General features: G+C 34.7%; 1 protein-coding gene across 2 annotated transcripts in view; it reads right to left on the reverse strand.

The window, feature by feature from the left end:
- Positions 1-20265, reverse strand: part of DOCK7 (dedicator of cytokinesis 7) — a 212361-nt gene that overhangs the window by 15509 nt on the left and 176587 nt on the right. The window contains exons 37-44 of one of the 2 annotated variants that reach the window (XM_077768100.1): positions 18707-18865; positions 17921-18021; positions 16152-16344; positions 14310-14453; positions 11552-11683; positions 9999-10013; positions 1872-1997; positions 8-97 (exon numbers count right to left, since the gene is read on the reverse strand). In XM_077768100.1, the coding sequence (XP_077624226.1) occupies positions 8-97; positions 1872-1997; positions 9999-10013; positions 11552-11683; positions 14310-14453; positions 16152-16344; positions 17921-18021; positions 18707-18865 (960 nt within the window). Of the gene's footprint in view, positions 1-7; positions 98-1871; positions 2007-9998; positions 10014-11551; positions 11684-14309; positions 14454-16151; positions 16345-17920; positions 18022-18706; positions 18866-20265 lie in introns of both variants that reach the window. The other variant, XM_077768102.1, reaches the window with a different exon arrangement.

The raw sequence follows: 20265 nt of genomic DNA on the forward strand, positions 1-20265 counted from the left end.
ACCATACCTTATTAGGATCTAATTTACACTTGTCTACAGGATTAGAGTCCTTGATTACTTCAACCACATCCTCTCCAAATCTTTCTCCATAAAATCCCTACAATAAAGAAAAAGAAACCTTTACATGAAGTTAACATAAGAGAGTAGAGAAGGCCTCTGAGGGAGACTTCTAACCAAAATTAGGCTATTTAGTAAGTTCTTATACAACTATCTGAATAATTACAGAATAATTATTTAGGTTCACAAAAATTATATTTAGCCTATTAATATGACTTTATTCCCCACTCACTTTAACACAAAATAAAAGAATAATTTTCTCCAATAAAAATACAGGATTCCATAAGAGGTCCACAAGAAAAACAAAAAAGGAACAGAAAGCAGAGACAAAAGAAACTCAGTATCTTTGATGTACAGGATCTTACTATTGAGTTTGATGTGGCCTGACTTCTTGCAGACATGGGTCAATGAACCAGAATTCATTTTAAGAACAATTTAATATTCTAGAATATTAAATATTATTGAAATTATCAAAATTAAATATTTTCAAACAAAGGTATTGATCTGTTATATACTGGTTTAGATTTTGAAAAGTCAACCCAGTCAAGAATGTAGTGACTTTTCCATTTAACACAGAGTAGCAGCATGGGCAATGGATGGAAATATTCAATAGGAAAAATTAAATCTGAATCTTCAAAGAAGAACCTCTACTCTTCCCTCAAAGATAATTTTTATGATTGAGTAAATTTGGAAAATACTGTCTCAGTATTTCCCAGGACTTATTTAGCTCTTGAAAACTAAAAAGTCACACTTTAAGCCAATTTATGGAAGGTGAGCACAAGGATAGAACATTCAAGAAATTAACATCAGCTGAGAATAAAAACAAGCCCCAGAACACTGCTTCTCCAACTATTATGCGAATATGAATCACTCAGGGATCTTGTTAAAAATGAGGATTTTTTTTCCTTTTGTTTCTAGTTTTCATTTCAATTCTAGTGATAATATTGGTTTTAGGAGTAGAATTCAGGGATTCATCACTTACATATAATACCTAGTACTCAACATAAGTGCCCTTCTTAATACCCATCACCCATTCACTCTCAGTTTCCTCTCTATAGCTAATAGTCTCTTATGGTTTGCCTGTCTCTACCTCTCTGTGATTACCCCCCTCCCCATCTTCATCTTTTTGTTTCTTAAATTCCACATATGAGTGAGTTCAGAAGATCTCGGGTAGGGCCTGAGATTCTACATTTCAAACAATCTCCTAGATGATGCCAATGCTTTCTGGTTCTGGACTGCATTTTGAGTAAAAAGAATAAAGAAAGGTTGGAAAGAGTAATCACAGCAGGGAGGCTTGGTAAACCTCAAAAATATGAAAATTTATCATCTTGGTGAAAATGAAGAAGAGGTGAAAATGAAGGTTAAGGGGTTCTTAGAAGTGTTTTCAGGGTGTGATTTTAGGCTTCTAAGTTCTACAGGAATCTCTCTGGGAATCAGGCCAAAGAGACAATGCACCTGAGGTTCTAGTTCCGATTTCATTATTAGTTGCTACTTAACTCCTTATGCCTTTTTCTATAAAACGCAGACAATACTATACACATTTCTCTGTAAATCACAATAATTCTGAAGAGTGTAGGGGCTTCTAAAGCAGATGTGAAAATAGAACCTCAAAAAACAAAGTGAATATTATTTTACTGTTGCCATAAGAGATTTGAAAGAATATTACTATACCTATCAAAAAATCTTTATTATCTAAAGGAGTAGTTTATTTGGCATGATCTGGCTTGTTAAATGATTAGGTCTGGATCTGAAAGTCTATCCATCATAGAAAATATAAGTTAAAGATGACATTTATAAACTACGACAGCATTCACCTCCAATCTGTGAGAGATCTCTGCAAGTTTGGTTATTGCAGGCTCCTTGTAGACAAATTCCTGTTCATCCAAATCTCCGAACTTGGTTCCATAAAAACCAACACGAAAATAGGTGCCAAACATCCGCTTACCATCCTAGGTGTAGGAAAATGAAGAAACTTTAATACAATGATTTTTTGTTTTATATATTATGTTTAGATTGCTATGGCATAAAATTCTCAAACATTGCAAAAATACTTAATTCAAAATTACAGTACTTTATTTACTTCGTTTTACCTTCATCTGAGAAATAATCTTCCTTTTTCATTATTTCTAACAAACATTATGCAATGAGGGCTTTTATCAAATGATGAAGTCACATATGGCATATGTTTTTCACAGTTTGTACCAAGTGATCACCTCACACTGGTCTGTGTTTTTAAGTCCCTACACAACTGAGATAAATTATTTTCCTTATTGTAAGAAAAGATGCTTGGGATACCATGAACTGTGTCTTAATTATTATTATTAATTATTCTGAAATTACAGCATACTATATAAAGTTAAATTTAAAAATAACACTGACATTTTTAGTTAGCATTTGCCTTTATATAATCCTTTTACAAATGTAATAAATGAAATCATGAAAGTTAGGAGCCAAGTGTACAGCACCTGGCACAGAGGAGACAGTAAAGGTCAAGATTCATCTGGAAACCCTGACACGAAAAATTTACCATGGGGAATCCCTCTGCCAATTTATACGTGGAAGAGTAACTAAAAATGGAATACAAAGGGGAAAATTCATGCATGAAAGATAAAGAGAGAAAAATTTGACATGAGTTGGTTATTCTGAAGTCCCCAAACCACCCACTGCATGCATTAACCACATATTCAAGTACAAAGTACACTAAGATCATCTGAACCCTTACACACTGCATTTGAAAACAAATTCCTTCCATAAAGATAAAATATTTGGAAGCTTTCTATGCAGTTTTTACAGTTTACTCACAATGATGTTTCAGAAGGATTTTAGGGAAGCGCCTATATACAGAGCCACACATACGTAGTTAAAAACCTCTGAATTCTCTTTAAGTCTAATCTGTCTTATGCTTATTTTTCCTATATTGAGTTCTTATTGGAAGGCAAAAGGATATGCAAAACAAGTCACAAATTAAACAGGTAATTAAGCAAAAGAGTAAACTCTGATCTTTAATTAAAAACAAAACAAAACAAAAACCCAACAATGGTGACTAAAAACACCCCCACATTTTTACCCAAAGAGATACAGATTTGAAGAAAAAAATGTCTTTGGAGCTAAAGAAACTTGAGATTTTTAAGGTAAAAATTTTTTCAGGGAGTAAAAAATTAAAAAATTTTTTAAGGTAAAAATTTTTTCACGACTCTCCCAGAGTCGTGAGATCAAGCCCCACATCAGGCTCCGCACTGAGCATGGAACCTCCTTAAGATTTTCTCTCTCCTCTGACCCCTTCCCCCACTGTCTCTTGCAAATAAATATTTTAAAAATTAAATAAAATTTTTTCATAGTTATTTCAAAATTTAATAGGCATAAAAACTAAGCTCTATAGCAAATTAAATCTCTCTAGACAAAAAGGTATTAAATTCTGATTAAAATCATCAATTAGCCAATGAAACAATATAACAGCAAATTTTAACATAATCAAGGAATAAAAGCACTGCATGGGAAATAAAAATTTAATTTTGAGAAAATCAATAATTTGTGATAGTTTGTTTCAAAAATGCCAGACACATGTGTACATACACATTACTATTTTTTAAAAACCTCAAATACTAACATTTTCTTATTCTGGCTATACTCTTCTCAGAGGTTTCCAACTTCAAACACTATTCCAAATCTTTAATATTGTGGCCTTTTAAATATGTGAAGACTGCTATTAGGCCTTGTTTCCCTGAGCTAAACCTTCCAGTTCCCAATAATCTTTATATGATAGTAATTACTGTCTTGTTTACGTTTTATTAGTTTTTCAATGCCATCTTTCAAAGTGTGGCATCTCAGAAATAGACACAATATTGCTGATGTGGTCTGATCAGTGCAGGGATCAGTGGGCTCACTGCCTCCCTCGATATGAATTTGAATTTTATTAGTGCAGTGTGTAACTAGTTACTAAGCACTTATTTAAACTTTTAATTTACTTTCTCATACTGACATTCAAATCCAGGAAAAAAAGTATTGAGTGCTGATAATGTGTTAGACACTGTTCATCCTCAGTAATATGAAAATAAAAAGACTTGGTCTCTCAAGAAAGTAAAGAAAATACTAAAATAATTACAATACAAAGGGTTATGTGCTATAATAAAAAGTGCTATCCAGAAAGGAAAGATTAATCCTGCTGTAGTCAGGTCACAAAGGAGGTGACACACAGGCAGGGTTCTACAACTCAAAAGAATGGCTAAGTGGATGTGGGAAGGAAGGAAAGAAGAGAGAGAAAGAAGCAGAGAAAGAAAGAAAAGTCGTAGAAAGACACAAAACTGCATGTGAAGGAAACCATTCATCCATTCCCATATTTATTGAGTGCCTACTATATGTCAGCAAACTGTTTTAGACATTTGTGATAAATAAGTGAACAGAAGAGAAAAAGAGTGTGGTCAGAGTAGGTCTCATCAAAAGGGGACAAGGGACCAAAGACGTGAAGGAGGTATGAGAGTGATTCATGTGGGTCTCTAAAGAAAAGCATTCCAGGCAGAAGCCTATCCAGTATGAGGAATAGGAAGGGGGGCTGGTGTAGTTGAAGGGGAGTGTATAAGAGGTGGAATGGAGTAGATCAGAGAGGTAACTCTAAGGAGTTACTGGAGTTGAGAATGAATGTGTGTGCAGTGGCAGGGGAGAGGAACAGCAGCAGAAGGAAATCTAAGAGTATGAGTAAATTTAGCTTCAATTTACAAAGAGTTCCCTAGTGTAAAACCACTGACTCTAACATGTTCATGAAATCATAATTCTTTTTTTTTTTTTTTTTTTTTTTCAAAAAAGTTTATTGTCAAATTAGTTTCCACATAACATGAAATCATAATTCTACATACAGCTTCCTCCTCGGGAAAAACATCACTTCATCTTATTTCCTCTTTAGTCCCAGACCACAGGATGACACTGGTTTTCCACTTTCCTATAGCCTCGCCTCTATTTTTCTATCATTACCTTTCCTTATGGCCATGAATTCTTTCTGAAATTCCTATCATTTCCATACTCCAATTTAATTCTTCCTTGGCAGTTCTACTTATTAGTTCCACAATCTCGTGGGTGACGAAACCATGTCCCAGACAAGAAATCCATCTACCCATCTATACATGTCTCTAATGGCTGAAATGTCTTATGACAAATGAATTTCAAATCTTTTTTGTTATCTTTATTTAACAAGAACATTCTATTGAGCTGGCTGTCTATTTCTACAATGATATCGCTACTAAAATTTTTTTTATCCTCATGCAACTGTTTTCTACTAGGCTTCCTTCAAGGTAATTGATTTCCAGATAAGCACATCACTATTTCATACAGTGGTAATCTCCCTCCCTCCTCTTCTATTACTCTTCTATTCCTCTTATAGAATACAAACACTTTCATCAGTTTATTTAGACATAGATGTCAACTTGGGAACATACACCTTAGATGTCATTACCCAAATTGTGTTAAGATTTCAAGTAGCAGTGATGATGTTGACGATGTTATAGTAACAATAAAAATGATCTCTAATATTTTTTTAAACATATTTTTATTTATTTTTGAGAGAGAGATAGAGACAGCATGAGCAGGGGAGGATGCGAGAGAGGGAGGCACAGAATCCGAAACAGGCTCCAGGCTCTGAGCTAGCTGTCAGCACAGAGCCCGACGCGGGGCTCGAACCCACGAACCGCAAGATCATGACCTGAGCCGAAGTCAGATGCTCAACTGACTGAGCCACCCAGGCGCCCCGATCTCTAATATTTTTAAAATATTTACCATGTGCTAGACACTGGCCATCCCCCTTTACATACATCACTGTTAATTCTTATCACAACTATGAGATAGATATCATTTTTTTCACTCCCATTTTATAGATGAGGAAAAGTAATTTGCCCGAGGTCAAACTGTTATTCAGTGTTGGAACTGGGAGTTAAATACCAATATATTTGACACCTGAAGTCCAAGTTCTTAATTAAGGCATAAAAATCTCAGGGGCGCCTGGGTGACTCAGTTGGTTGGGTGTCCAACTTTGGCTCAGGTCATCTCACCATTTGTGGGTTTGAGTCCTGGGTTGGGCTCTGTGCTGACAGCTCAGATTCTGTGTCTCCTTTCTCTGCCCCTCCCCTGCTTGTACTCTGTGCCTCTCTCTCTCAAAAATAAAAACAAAACAAAACAAAACAAAAGCTATAAAAGTCCCTATATCCTATAGGCTGACATACAAACACTAGGACATAAGTATAATCTCTGAGCCATCTCCCACTTCTCCAATGTTTTCCTTTAGAATTTCTGAGAATTTCCTCAAGTAAGCCTTTTGAGAATTACTGGGTACCTCCCATCCTATGGTTTGTCTGTCTCTATGTTACAACACTGTCCTCTACTGTAGTTGTTTTTGCATGCTTGCATTTCTTTCCTTCCATACTTTAATATGATAACCAGGTTGGTGGTTCACCTATCAAACATACTCTTCTAAGATATGTCCTACTACATTTCTTATCAGAGTTCAGTTTTTTTTTTTACCATTACATGGCCAATCCAGGAAAAAGAAATCACATCTAATATCATCTACATAGTACATGTTTGCTGTCCATATCTTTCTTTTCCTCCTGAAAAGCAGCATAAGGGCAGAGCACAATCAGCAGTACAGCATTGTCAGGTGCTCAGTCATGGGTCTGTACCAATTATCAAGGAGTCACTAACTACCCAAAAAGTATCTCCTCCTGGAGATAAGATTCTTCCCACCTATTATGTTTTCCTTAACCTTCTTTATATCTGACTTAACATTCCTGAGGTAAAAACTATGCTCTTGGAATTTTTTTTTCATTCCCTTCTTTCAGAGACTACCCCCACCTTCATTATATTGCTGTTTCCAATTCTGCTCTACCTTTACTTGCTTAGATGAGTTAGTTTATCTCACTTGGCTTTAGCATGGAGCAAAGTATATAAAAATGCAACAGAAACCACCTCACCAGAACTATGGCCAGTATTTCTGAGCATATAAAAACCAAAACACCACCTCATATTCATGTCCATCCAGACAAATGACAAGAGGTAAGACACAGCCTTTTTGCATGCTTCGATCTCAAAAGCTAGGGTGCCCCAGTTTTCTTTAGTAGTCCAGCAGAAAGACTTTAGCTTCAAAAGGTAAAAAGCCAACTTTCTCTAGCCTTTCTGGAGAATTTAAGATATACCTACTAGGGTGGTAATATTTAGAGAAAAATGGTGCTATCTTAAAAAAAAAAATGAAGGGGCACTTGGGTAGCTCAGTCAGTTTAGTGTCCAACTTCAGCTCAGGTCATGATCTAATGTTCGTGGGTTCAAGCCCCACGTCAGGCTGTGTGTGGACAGCTGCTTTGGACTCTGTCTCTCTCTCTCTCTCTGCCTCTCCCCCTCTAATGCTCTGTCTCTCTCTCTCTCAAAAAGAAAGTTTATTAAATTATTAAATATTAAATAAAAATTAAATTATTTAAATAAATAAATAAGGAAAAGTGTCTATGACTATACTCAATGTTTAGGGATTGATTATTCTGAAAAATCCAAATTTGCATTAATCTACTTCTGAAATTGATCACTGTTGCATATATGGATAAATGGATCTTTTAGAAATGAAGCACACACAGAAAATATGAAATCAGCATAAAAATTTCCATAGAGAAATTCAAGATTTCTTTTTCTAAAAATATTTTTAAAGTGCAATCATAAGAAATAAATGATTAAGAAACACTTTATTTCCTATTATTTTAAGAGAAATAAATGCGTTTGGGAAAAGGTGAGTACTAAATAGCCTTTAAGGTACTGAAACTGCCAGAGCAGACAGCAGCCACCATGATTTATGAAGGATTCATGATTTGTTATTTTGCATGGTAAACACTTTACCAACTGCTAAGTGTCAAGTTTTAGATTTATCTTTTACACACACACACACACACACACACACCCCTCAAAAGCTTTGCCAACTCAAATAATTTGTACCAAATTAAAAAGCATAATGAAAAATGAAACACACTGCTAATATATAAGCCCAGGTAAGTGGGCTATAGGTCAGTCAGGTAGTGAGTTATAAATTCAAAGAGCCTTTCTATAATGTATAAGTTTTCGTTACTGGATATTAAACCAGTGAGAGTTCTTTGAGAATACTAGGATATTAGCTAGGAAACACAGCTTTTAGAAAAAAATGAAATTACTGAAGTTTCCCCAGAGTCAAAAAGAAAAATATTCACAAGATAGGAACTTACCACAATAGACAATAGTAAAAGTAGGGAGTAGGGTCAGCAACCAGGGGCAAGAGAGAAGAGAAAACAGAAAGCATTTTAATTAGGGAAATTTCAAAACAAATAAGCAGCAAATGGCAGCAAACACATTTTTAAAATGCAAGCATCCATTTAAGTTTTACAAGGGAAATGCAAAAAACAAACGTGCAACAATTTTAGAAGCTACAAAGCTAAAAGTCCAGTGAAAGGCAGTGACAAGAATATAAACAAAAGAAAAAATCTGTGTGACTTTTACCATGCAATAAACATGATGACAGAATGGTATTAATGTCATAACCAGTGAAAATTATACCTTTCAGGGGTCGATTTAGCATCAAGCAGACTAGTAATAAACTGCTCAGAGGTTTCAACAGGTATTTTTTCATGCCTACTTTTCAGCTAATTTCATTTCAAGTTAGGAAATCCCTAAGGAACTTTACCACTCATAGATTAACCATGGCAAGTCTCTTTCTAGATCTCTTCACTGAGCCACGAAAATGAGGAATAATATATTAGATATTAATAAGATCATATGCATTTAATCTGGAGAATTAAGGCAGATATAAAAGTACTGGCTTCACTGAAGAAAAGCTAAAGGTGGGGACTAATTTGGAAATGAAAGAGACATAGAGTAACATTTTCCTAAGGCTTTCTATTTGGGTCCCCAGATAAGAATTGTAGTACAAAACCAGAGAAAGCCTACACTGTTGAACCAACATAAATCTGACTTCAAAGTGAGAGGCAAAGCAGACAACTGTACAAATATACCTCGCTTAAAATAAACCTGATTTATTAATACCTTGCTTTACCTCGTCAACATAAACTATGGCACAGTTTAAAGAATTCTTTCCTTCCCAAAAAGATTTAAAACAACAGTAATCAATTCTTCTTGACTTTTTTCAGGTAAAATCTGATTCACATAGAACTTTTCACAAGCCTACCTACCAAATAAAAGGAAGCATATGTAGTCTTCATTAAACACAAATTATAAAACTGTCAGTACAGGAGGTCAAAGTAAATTCCATGTTCTCTCAGTCACTTTATCCCTTACACCAACAAAATTTAAATGACTGAATTTCTTTCCTCTACTTCTACTTAAGGTGAAGTGATTCAAGATCAAATCAACACATTATTTCATCAATTCTAAGATGCAGGTTTTCTGGGGCCCACATTTTAATAACTCTGTAGTTAGCATTCATCTTTCCACTGATAGGCTGTTGTTGTGCTTTAACACTTTTTTTTCTTCTTTCTTAAAGGCATATAAAATAATGGTATGTCATAATTGATGGCGTCTTTGATCAGATGAAATATGGTATTTTTTAGTTACACCTCTGAGCAATAACACATAAATCGACCTCTGTAAAATGAGGTGAAACAGTATGGTTAAAAAAAGAAATCTGTGTGTAAATGTTGATGAAAGAAAATGCTTCAAAGGATAAAAACAAACTAAAGTGATGACAAAGTGGCTCATTTACCAAAGAATCTCATTAGTGTAACATATGAATTTCCATGCACTGCCTGCAACCTCTTAATAAATTGCTTAAAATAACTTACAGTATTTTAACAAAATTTCTTTGGTTAATGAATTCAGTTGATAGCAGATAGCAACAGAATGCCCACAGCTAGCACATGTGGGCAAAGCATTGGCATAAGAAGTCTGATCAAATCAATCTATTAGTGTCTTTAACTAACTAAAACATTACCTACCTCCCAGCCAGTACTCTGTATAATAAAAAGTAAAAAAGGGCAAGTCATAAAAAAAACTGTTTTAAAAGAATAAAAAAAGGCCAAAGGAACTTCAGCAGTGTAAGATACCATATACCATAAATACTTCTCTGCGAACAGAAGACAGCAGGATACTTTAAATACCATATTCTTTTACTTAAGATCTGTGATAATTTTATAAACTGCTTGTTCAAAACCTAGTAGTTAAAATTTCATCTTTTAAAAACTCTAATAAGGGAAAGTACACATTTTGGTGAAAAAGAGGCAGCTGCTTTTCCATGAATGTGTCTGAATTAGATCTCTGACTAAAGGGAGCTGTGCTTTGCTCAACTACCCAGGGTAAACTGGAATAGAAATCACAATGTTGCTCAAATGCTTATGATACAAATGGATGAAAATTTCTTGCAAACTACTAGCTCCAGGTGTTCCAGATCTGTCATGTAATTTGCACTTTACAGCTCTAGAAGCTGGGATGAGGCTCCTTTGACAGAATATGTACAACTGACTATAAAAAGACCCACCTGTTAACATTATGAATCCTAATAAATCTCTTGCAACTTCAATATTTTAGTAGATGATAATAAAATAGTGGCTTAACAGTATAGCAGCCCTGTTTTAAGACTATTAAAGTTGTTCAGATGATATCAATTCATCTAGAACAGCTTAGTCCATGGCAAGAAAGAGGTCAAGCCGACAGAAAGTACAGCAGGACTAGTATTGACTACAAACGTGGATAATCAATACTCCACTACCTTCTCAGATGATGGTAGTAGCAGATAACAGCACAGGTAGTCCAGGGAAGGGAATAGAAATATGGGAAAGGAGGAGGCTCAACAAGGTATTTCAGAGTATTTTAACAGAGCCCAGAATTGAGCTTCAGGGAAATCAATTGCTAATAGTTGACTACATTTTTTAAGCCAAGTTTATGCTGATTTTATTTTTGGTGATAATATGTGGATTCCATGAACTATAAACAAGTACTAAAAAACATACTATTATAATTGAATAAATGTAAGACAACCGTTTTATTCATTATTTTCACTAAATACTATTTTCATGTTAGAAATATATTAAAGGATGACTGAATGGAACATCTAGGAAAAACAGTTACAGTTGAAAACATTAACAATAGTTTATTGAACTTTAATATCATTTAATAAAAAACTAACTTAAATATAAAAAAATTTTTGGCAGCAAAAGAAATCCACATAAAAATCGGATTTATAATTTTAACCCATACTGTGAAGCAAAAAAGAACTCATGCTTTAAAAAAAATTGCCAACTACTAATTATTTTTTAAAAATGAAGAAAAAAAACTATGTAGAAAATTTATGATGGTCATAATCCACTCTAAGTAAATTCATTTTTTGTTAATGAGTTTGCTCTGGCCATGAACCATAATTTTGACATTGTTCATTTATAACCTGATTAAAATGGTCATTTCATTGGATCTAGTTTGTCATCAGTACAAAGCAACACTAATGCTTTTAGACAGTTTTCTCCATTTACACTGAAGTTAGAATTGCAGTCATTACCTGATGAACAATTTTGCTGAATGCTTCTTGAAGTTTACCATGAATTGTGGATAGTTTCTTTGCATCCCGATTAGCTTCATGAATAGGAATAAGTACTTTGTAAACCTCATTGACTGCTTCATACATGCCAGCCTATAAAAATAATGTTATATTATTTTGTTACATCGATATGAAAGTAAATAATTACAATTTATGAATTCACAATATTTCTACTAACGCAATACTACTAAAACTTTCCCAATAGGACATAAAAAATAAACACTACTAATGTTTAATTTTATTATATCTTAATAAAAGAATTTTGCACAAAGTAGTGATTCCTCTAGACGGATGGACAGGTATGTGTGTATTTAACATATGTTAAATACACACATACATATATTTACACATATTAAATACACATATTTAACATATGTTAAATACACACACACCCCTATATGCAGACTTAAATTTCTATTTAATTTAAATTGAACAGACTGCTATGTACTCAGTAATTACTTCACTAGTATGTATGTGTGGGTACTTACACATGCATATAAACTACTGCAGAATTCTGAGCACAGGAATAAAAGAAATCTAATTCTTAATTATTACACTGGTCACAGATATCAGATAACTTGTGGCCTCCTAGCAAACTAAAACTATTTACATTTCTAAAATACTAAATTGGCATAGGAAATCTTACTGGAAATATCTGGTGGGGAAAAAAATGAATTAATTATCTTTCACAAAATATAAGAAAGTTTTGAGCTACCAGATTTTATTCCACTAGGGGGCGGTTAGCCAAGGATTGCTCTGCCTATAATCAAAGTGACGGACAAAATGTGTTTGTACTGCTATTCTGTTTTCTTGCCCTTAATAATGAATTAGTGGCTATAGTGAAGGAAGAAAAGAGATGTTTTCCAAGAGCCACTGAATTTCTCTTACCACACAAATCAGCAAACATATTTTCCCAAGGAAATAAACATATGGTTCTGATATTTTCCAGTAAAAGTTCACAAGAATTTAAGCAATCATGTAACTGTAATAGTGAAATAAATATAGTGTAGCCAAAATGCCCCAGTAATTATTATAATTAAGATTAAATGGATTCGCTGAAAAAACAGTAAATTTCATAATTATATGCTATTACAAAAGAACTTCTTTAATATAGGCCTCTGCACTACTATGAATTATTAAAATCACACACATACACACAGTGTATTTATTAAAATATTCCATTAACAGGAAAAAAAAATTTTCCCTGAAAGTTCAGATTACATAAAATGAAACTCAAAGATCACGGATCCAGGGGAGCAATCAGGACAGCTGAGTGTCTCAGACAGGAAATTTTACAATGGTCAATCACCCAATTCTTAGAGTCTCTGAATAATTATATTGATGTAAACTCATTCTAAGCATCAATAATGATGAAGAAGATGATAATGGCAAACAGTAATACTTATTTGGAGCCAGACACTGTGATAAGCACTTTACATATATTAACTCATTTAATCCTAACAACATTCCTTTGTGATAGGTCCTATTCTATTATTAGATGCATTTAATGGGTAAGAAAAGTGAATCACTGATAGGTTGAATAATTTGTACCTGAAGTGATTTAACTACTAAGGTAGCGGAGCCAGGATTTGAATTCTGGCTGTATGCCTTCTAAATCGATGCCTTTAACTAACACATTGCACAGTAGGGTTAAGGCCGGGAGAATAACCAATTCCCAATGGTGAAGAAGAGCAGCAATGCATATTACGCTGTCTCCCTCTTACCCTAACATGAACTTCACAGGCTCCTAAGCCATGGTGCTGGGATACTAAATACTCAGCAGAAATGTCAGAAAAAGTCCTGGGGTACCTGGTGGCTCAGTCAGTTAAGCATCTGACTGTTGATTTTGGCTCAGGTCATGATTTCACAGTTTGTGAAATGAAGCCCCGCATTGGGCTCTGTGCTGACAGTGCAGAGCATGGTTGGGATTTTCTCTTTCCCTCTCTCTCTGACCTTTCCCCATTTGCATACTCTCTCTCTGTCTCTCTCCCTCTCAAATAAATATTTAAAAAAATTTTTAATAAAAGAAAGTAAGCAGGGATTTGGCTAGCTATCCTTCCCTTCTCTAATAATCAGCCCACCTTTGATCAGACTGCTTCAATTCTTCACATACAGATAGGGAGGGAAAAGGGCTGCAGTTATAGCATAGTACAGTAGGTCAGGCAAGGGAACAAGGACATAATTCATAAAGGTCCTGATAAGTAAGCTCCAGGCCTCTAACACCTACCTAATAGGGGTCACTATGCAACCCATGAGATGAGTGGCTATAATTTTCCTGAGCACCAGGGCAACATCTAACATGCTCAAAAGAAGATTCTTCCTTTAATTCAATAGACCCGCTCTATAGCTAGAGCCATGTTAGTCTAGTCGAACAGGAACTGGAATCATCCAGAGGTTTTCTGTTTTGTTCTGTTCTTTAATTTTAAGGTTTTAGAAAGTGTATGGCGGTAAAAGATTTATAAACCAAAAAAAAAAAAATCTGTTGCAGATTAAGTGATGGTTCATAAATAAGCAAACAGAAAATACTGGAGGAAATGATGACATAGATAAAAAGAGTAAGCAATGATGAATCTACAGAGAAAATCTGTTCTTAGACAGTTCTTAAGGTTCTTGGAGAAAACTAGCATAAAGGAAAAGCAGAGTCATAGGCAGAGAGTACATGTCATTAATAATTCAGAGGTATGTATCTGGGGAAAGAGAATGAACAGGAGTCATCTACCATAGAGAAAGAAGCAGCTGCTTGTTCCAGTAATCCCACGAGTCCTGACTCAGTAAAGTACTTTCCAGAGCAGATACCTTCTTCATCTGGGGATACCACGTCATCTGAGACTGCAGATTCTTCTAAAACATTAGATGAAATGTTCTGGGGGAAAAAGTTGAAATGACTTTAGATACAGAACTTCTTAGCATGAAAGATGTACGTGAAGAAGTAATTGAAAATGATATATAAATAGCTGTTTAAGTTTTAAAAGGGGATAGGTAGTCACGCAAAGATAAAAGACAAATTTCCAAAATCCTTCTCTATTTTGAATGTGACAATCAAATGGTACCACTATTGTTAGGTAACTTTTCCATTAATAAAAGTTGTGACAAAGAAAATTAAGAAAAATCATGGGCTAAGGAAAACAGTGATATGATAGAAGACATCTCAAGAGACTTAAACGGTCTCTATTTTTAACTTCAATGATCTTGTCAAAACTCCCAAGAGGAAAATTAAGGTATGAAATGATGTCTTGGCTTGTTTAACAAACACTGAGTTAATGAAAAAACTCAGGTAAAACTCTTACCCACTGAGATTGGGATCAGCCATTATTTCCAAAAAAGAAATAATACATACTACCTTAAATATTTTAACCTAAACATTTACAGCAGATAGACTCATTTGACATTTTTTTGGACATCTTTTGAAGTAGACTGCAGGCCTTCTCTTTGTGGATGGGTCTCAAAATCAGATTTCCATGTAATCTCTCTTGACTAGCAATAATGCAACCTTCATTTAATATTTCTAGCTCTGGGGGTGCTTGGGTGGCTTGGTCAGTTGAGCATCCAACTCTTGATTTTGGCTCAGCTCATGATCTCAAGGCTGTGGGATCAAGCTCTGTTCCAGATGCCATGCTGAGTGTGGAGCCTGTTTAAGATTCTCTCTTTCTCTTCCCCTTTCTTTCCCCTTGCCCCTCTCCCCTACTCACACTCTCCCTCTCTCTCTCTAAAAAACAAGTAAAAAGATTTCCAGTTCTGGTTTCTTCCGAGTAAAAACCTGGAACCTAGAAGGTTATCAAATTATCCTAGATTTCTAGATTTCTCCCCTATCCTTTGTAGTTGGTCCAAAATTAATTCAACAGCAACTGTTTTGTAGACTCACTTTTATCAAGTTTTTGCAAAACATTTAACTTAGTTTTCAGAGAAACAATGACTGACTTTCTTTCTGCATTCAGATTTCACCAGAGGACATAACATTTAATTAAATTTTGTAATTTTCCAAATCTGGCATCAACAGGTTTTGAAAAAAGCAGGGAAAGCATAACTGACTGCTGGTAAGCAAAGATTTCAACTAGTAGGTCAGGGGTCTGTAACACTACTAGGGAGTAAACTATCATCTCTGAGCCATGGTATCTGCACATTTTACACAGGGATTGGAGAATGTTGGGTTATCTGATGTATTAAGTAAAAGCCAATTGAGTTTCTACTGTATTCTGATTCTCAGCATTTTGGGTACATTTCATAGATGCTATCAAGCCCACAGCAGTATAGGAAAAGAGAATAAATATACTTAGCACTGATATTTAGAAGTTAAAAAAATGAGGAAAAGAACATTAACACAAAATACTCTTTTAAAATGTATTCACTGGAAACTAATTTGACAATAAACTGTAAAAAAAAAAGCCAATAGAAAAAAAAAATGTATTCATGACAGTGATAGAGAACAGAAATTTATCTTATGAAGCATTACCTTCAGTCTTTAGGCTTTCCTTATAAGCTGAATGAATCTTAACACCAGTGAAAAAAGTTAAAACTACAAAAGGACACACCTCAATTTAATGTCAACCTGGCAGATTCCTACCTGAAACGTTACACATCCCACAGGAAGGTATTTGCGGTCCTCCAGCATGCTCAAATACTCGGCAACAAGGGCTGCGGAGTGGACGAGGCACTGGGCCGCTTCAGCATGATTGCTGCGTTCCGAGTGTTTGCCAGCCATGTTCTGCAACCAGGTCAATCGCAGATCTGGAGAGGTCTGGTAGCCCTTGGCAATTCTAATTAGAGCAAAAAGTCTTTTCAATTAGCATTTGCTTCACAGGCTGGAAGAGAGTTTAGACTGTTTAGGGTTTACCTAGAAAGGCTTCTGTTATTGAACACAACCTACTATGACAAGTTTTCGAATGGTGTGAAAGTGTCTTTAAGTATGCTTAAAGAAATAACTGTGGGCCCATGGAATAGTTAATAGCAGGGTTTTTTTGTAGGGGGACTAAAAAAAGAGATGGTCAGTAAGGGAAAGCTATGGGAATTTACATGTTCGTTAAAGGAATATAAAAAAGTTTGTCATCAAGAAAAAAAAAGATTTGTAAGATAGTGTCATTGCATCATATTTATTTTAAATAAAATATTTGTTTTACTTGCATCTTTAAAGAACTCCAAAATTGTAAAAAGAGAGGATCATATGGCAAAGTTTTACTTGCATCTTTCAAGATATAAATAGGAATTATAAATTTCTCAAAACGTGCTCCTAGAAGTATTATGTTATAAGCACAATCATATTTAAAATCAGGAAAATCAACGTTAAGGTAAAACATTAATACACTATATTTTCTTCCTAAAGGACTGATTTTTACATTTAAAATATGGGTCTTGGGCCTCTGCATGAAATCTAGGGCACACGATGCCAAGGTATTAAATATGTATCACAATTATTTTTAAAAATCCTCATTTTTGATAATCAATAAATATACTAAACAATTATGCCTAGTTCCCGGAAGCGGAAGTGACATAGGGGATCTGAAAAAACAGAGTGGATGGGGCGCCTGGGTGGCTTAGTCGGTTAAGCGTCCGACTTTCGCTTAGGTCATGATCTCGCTGTTCGTGGGTTCGAGCCCCGCGTCGGGCTCTGTGCTGACAGCCAGCTCAGAGCCTGGAGCCTGTTTCAGTCTGTGACTTCCTCTCTCTCTGACCCTCCCCTGCTCACGCTGTCTCTCTCTCTCTCCTAGAAATAAATAAAAATATTTAAAAAAAAAAAAAAACTGTGGAAAAAGTGCATTTTGACTTTTCAATCTACCAATAGAAAATGATTTAAGTAATTCTGGTATATTTATTTTTTTATCCAATGTTTTCTGTATGTTTTACCAATTTATTTAAGGTTTTATTTAAATTCCAGTTAGTTATCATACAGTGTAATATTAGTTTCAGGAGTAGAATTTAGTGATTCATCACTTACATACAACACCCAGTATGCATCCCAACCAGTACCCTCCTTAATGCCCATCACCCATTTAACCCATCTCCCTGCCCACCATCCCTCTAGTAACTGTCAGTTCATTTTTATTCTCCATAGTTTTATGGTTCTTTTTCTGGCTGAGTAATATCCACTGTGTATATATGCCACATCTTCTTTATTCATTCATCAGTCAATGGACACTTGGGCTCTTTCCATAATTTGGCTATTGTTGATAATGTTGCTATAAGCATCGAGGTGCATGTAACCCTTCAAATTAGTATTTTTGTATCCTTGGGTAAATACCTGTTAGTGCAATTGCTGGATTATAAGGTATTCCTATTTTTAACTTTTACCAATTTAAACCCATTATATAAGGAATAAATGAATCAAACAAATGATACCTGTACATGAGATCAATCAACATTTCAGGATCCTCCTGGTGTTCCTTCATTTTAACAGTATCAGAAAGGATCATATGCAGATTGAAAACCAAATCTTGAACCTGAAGCAGAGAATTGTATGAGAAACATTCTTTAATTATCATTCATTCACAGTCACCACATTAGTTTGGAAGATATTTTAGATAAACATCTGAAGATTGCAAAACAAATAATATGATACTGATATAGTTCTAAGGGATGCGGGCATGCTGGAGTACGATGAGTGAAGGGTACTAAATTTATCCTAATTCCTCGGCTGGCTGGGTTTTGTTTTTGGTTTTGTTTTTTTCTTTCAATTTTCTCACCTGGACACAAGAACTAGAACTAACACGTAGGGATATAGAGGATTCAAGTGGAAAACACAAAAGGATATTCTCTCCTATGTTTCTTTGTTTCGGATTCTTCTAAAATGGAGTTTGTAAAAACTTTACTTTTTAAGGCAAATTACTGTTTCATTAAGAAATAGGAATAATATTTCATCATAAAGTTTTCTATTTGTTTATATTCGGTCTACTATTTGTTACATTTGTTATAAATTCACAGAATTACATACCAAAGATATCAACCTTTCCAAGAAGGAAGCATGGCTTATTGAAACAAAAGATTCAGCACTCTGTATGGCCTAGGATACGTGGCTTGAAAGAAAAATATAGATTCCTTCAGTAAAAGCAAAATTATTTAACAGTTTGGAAGCTGCCTATTTATAATCCTATTTCAACTAATTATCTAGAAAGTAGCGTTTCTGACCTGATCAGGAAACGTTGTTTCTCTCAATTCCAGATCTTCTTCAGCATACGTCAATATAGTCTTTAGAGAACGTCTTAAGAATTCCTCATTAAAATTTTGAGATGTGCCCACCAAAGAAGACAGTGACATGGTCACCTGCATTTTAACTCTAGCAAAGTTCTGTGACAGAGAAATTGTCAGGTCAGCATTTAATACAGAAAAGCTTAAAAGAAAAGAGTTTATATTTCTTTTACTTGCTAAACGAAAAAGTAAAAAAAAAAAAATAAATTCCAAATAGTTCTAAGTAATATTTTTAGAAATAAAATATCCATATGAAAATCTTATTTTAAAACTTTAAATACGACATAAAACTTAGAATTTTGCTAAGAATAATATGCTACAAACAGAGTAAAAAAAACAAAACAAAGCCATACATTAGAACTGAATTAACGGTGCCTGGGTGGCTCAGTTGGTTAAGCACCTAACTCTTGACTTTGGCTCAGGTCATGATCTCATGGTTCATGAGCTTGGGCCCCGCCCTGGGCTCTGCACTGACAGGGTGGAGTCTGACTGGGATTCTCTCTTCTCCTCCCCATCTGACCCCTCCTCCTCCCATGTGCGTGCACGCTCTCTCTCAAAATAAATAAATAAGCTTAAAAAATGTATGGGGGGGGGGCATGGGTGGCTCAGTTGGTTAAGTGTAGGACTCCTGGTTTTGGCTCAGGTCATGATTCCAGGGTCAAGGGAACAAGCCCCATGCCTTCTTAAGATTCTTTCTCCATCTGCACCTCTCACCCACTTGCATGCATGTGTGCTCTTCTCGTTCTCTCTCTCTCTCCCATAAAAACGTATGAACTTTAGGGGGAAACAGAAATAAATAAAAGGCAGAATAAATAAGAAATAAACTCAAGGAAAGAACAAAAATCAGAAATAGAGAACATAAAATAGGAGCTTACATGTGAGCTCACAATACTTGAAAAAGAAAAAGATAAAATTGGTAAAAGAAAGGATGCCATAGAGAGCACATAAGGGATTACAGGACAGAGAAATTCTGAGAAAAGGAACCACAATAAAAAGAAAATTTAAAAGTGTTAAAAATGAAAAGAGAAAATGACAGAAAAAGGTAAAGCAAAACAGATCCAACATATGTATGCTCGGTACCCAGCAAAAAAATCCCAAACCCTGGAAGAAAATATTCAATTTTATATTCAAGAAAACATTCTAAAATAAATTGAAAGTAGATATCTGGCTGAGAAAATTAACAAATATTGGTCAATACCAAGACCCATTCTAGAACAGGTATTTAATTTTAAATATAAAGAAAGAATCCCTTGAGCAGCCAAGAGGGGAAAAGTTATTTAAAAGGGAAGAAAATAGGCTATCTTCAGATATCTCTACAACAATATGTAAAGCCAGAAAAAGATGATATTCAAGTATCTTTTTTTCTTTTTCCTATTAAGTGTTCTTTATCTGGCACATTTTACTGATCTTTCCCACCACCATCCTTTTTTTAAATTCAAAGTCTTAGGCAAAAAATTTCATAGCCATCTTTGCTGTCCTGCAAGTACAGAAAGTATTAA

Source organism: Crocuta crocuta, unplaced genomic scaffold (genome assembly GCF_008692635.1).
Source record: "Crocuta crocuta isolate KB4526 unplaced genomic scaffold, BGI_CrCroc_1.0 scaffold85, whole genome shotgun sequence".
NCBI classification, from domain to species: domain Eukaryota; kingdom Metazoa; phylum Chordata; class Mammalia; order Carnivora; family Hyaenidae; genus Crocuta; species Crocuta crocuta.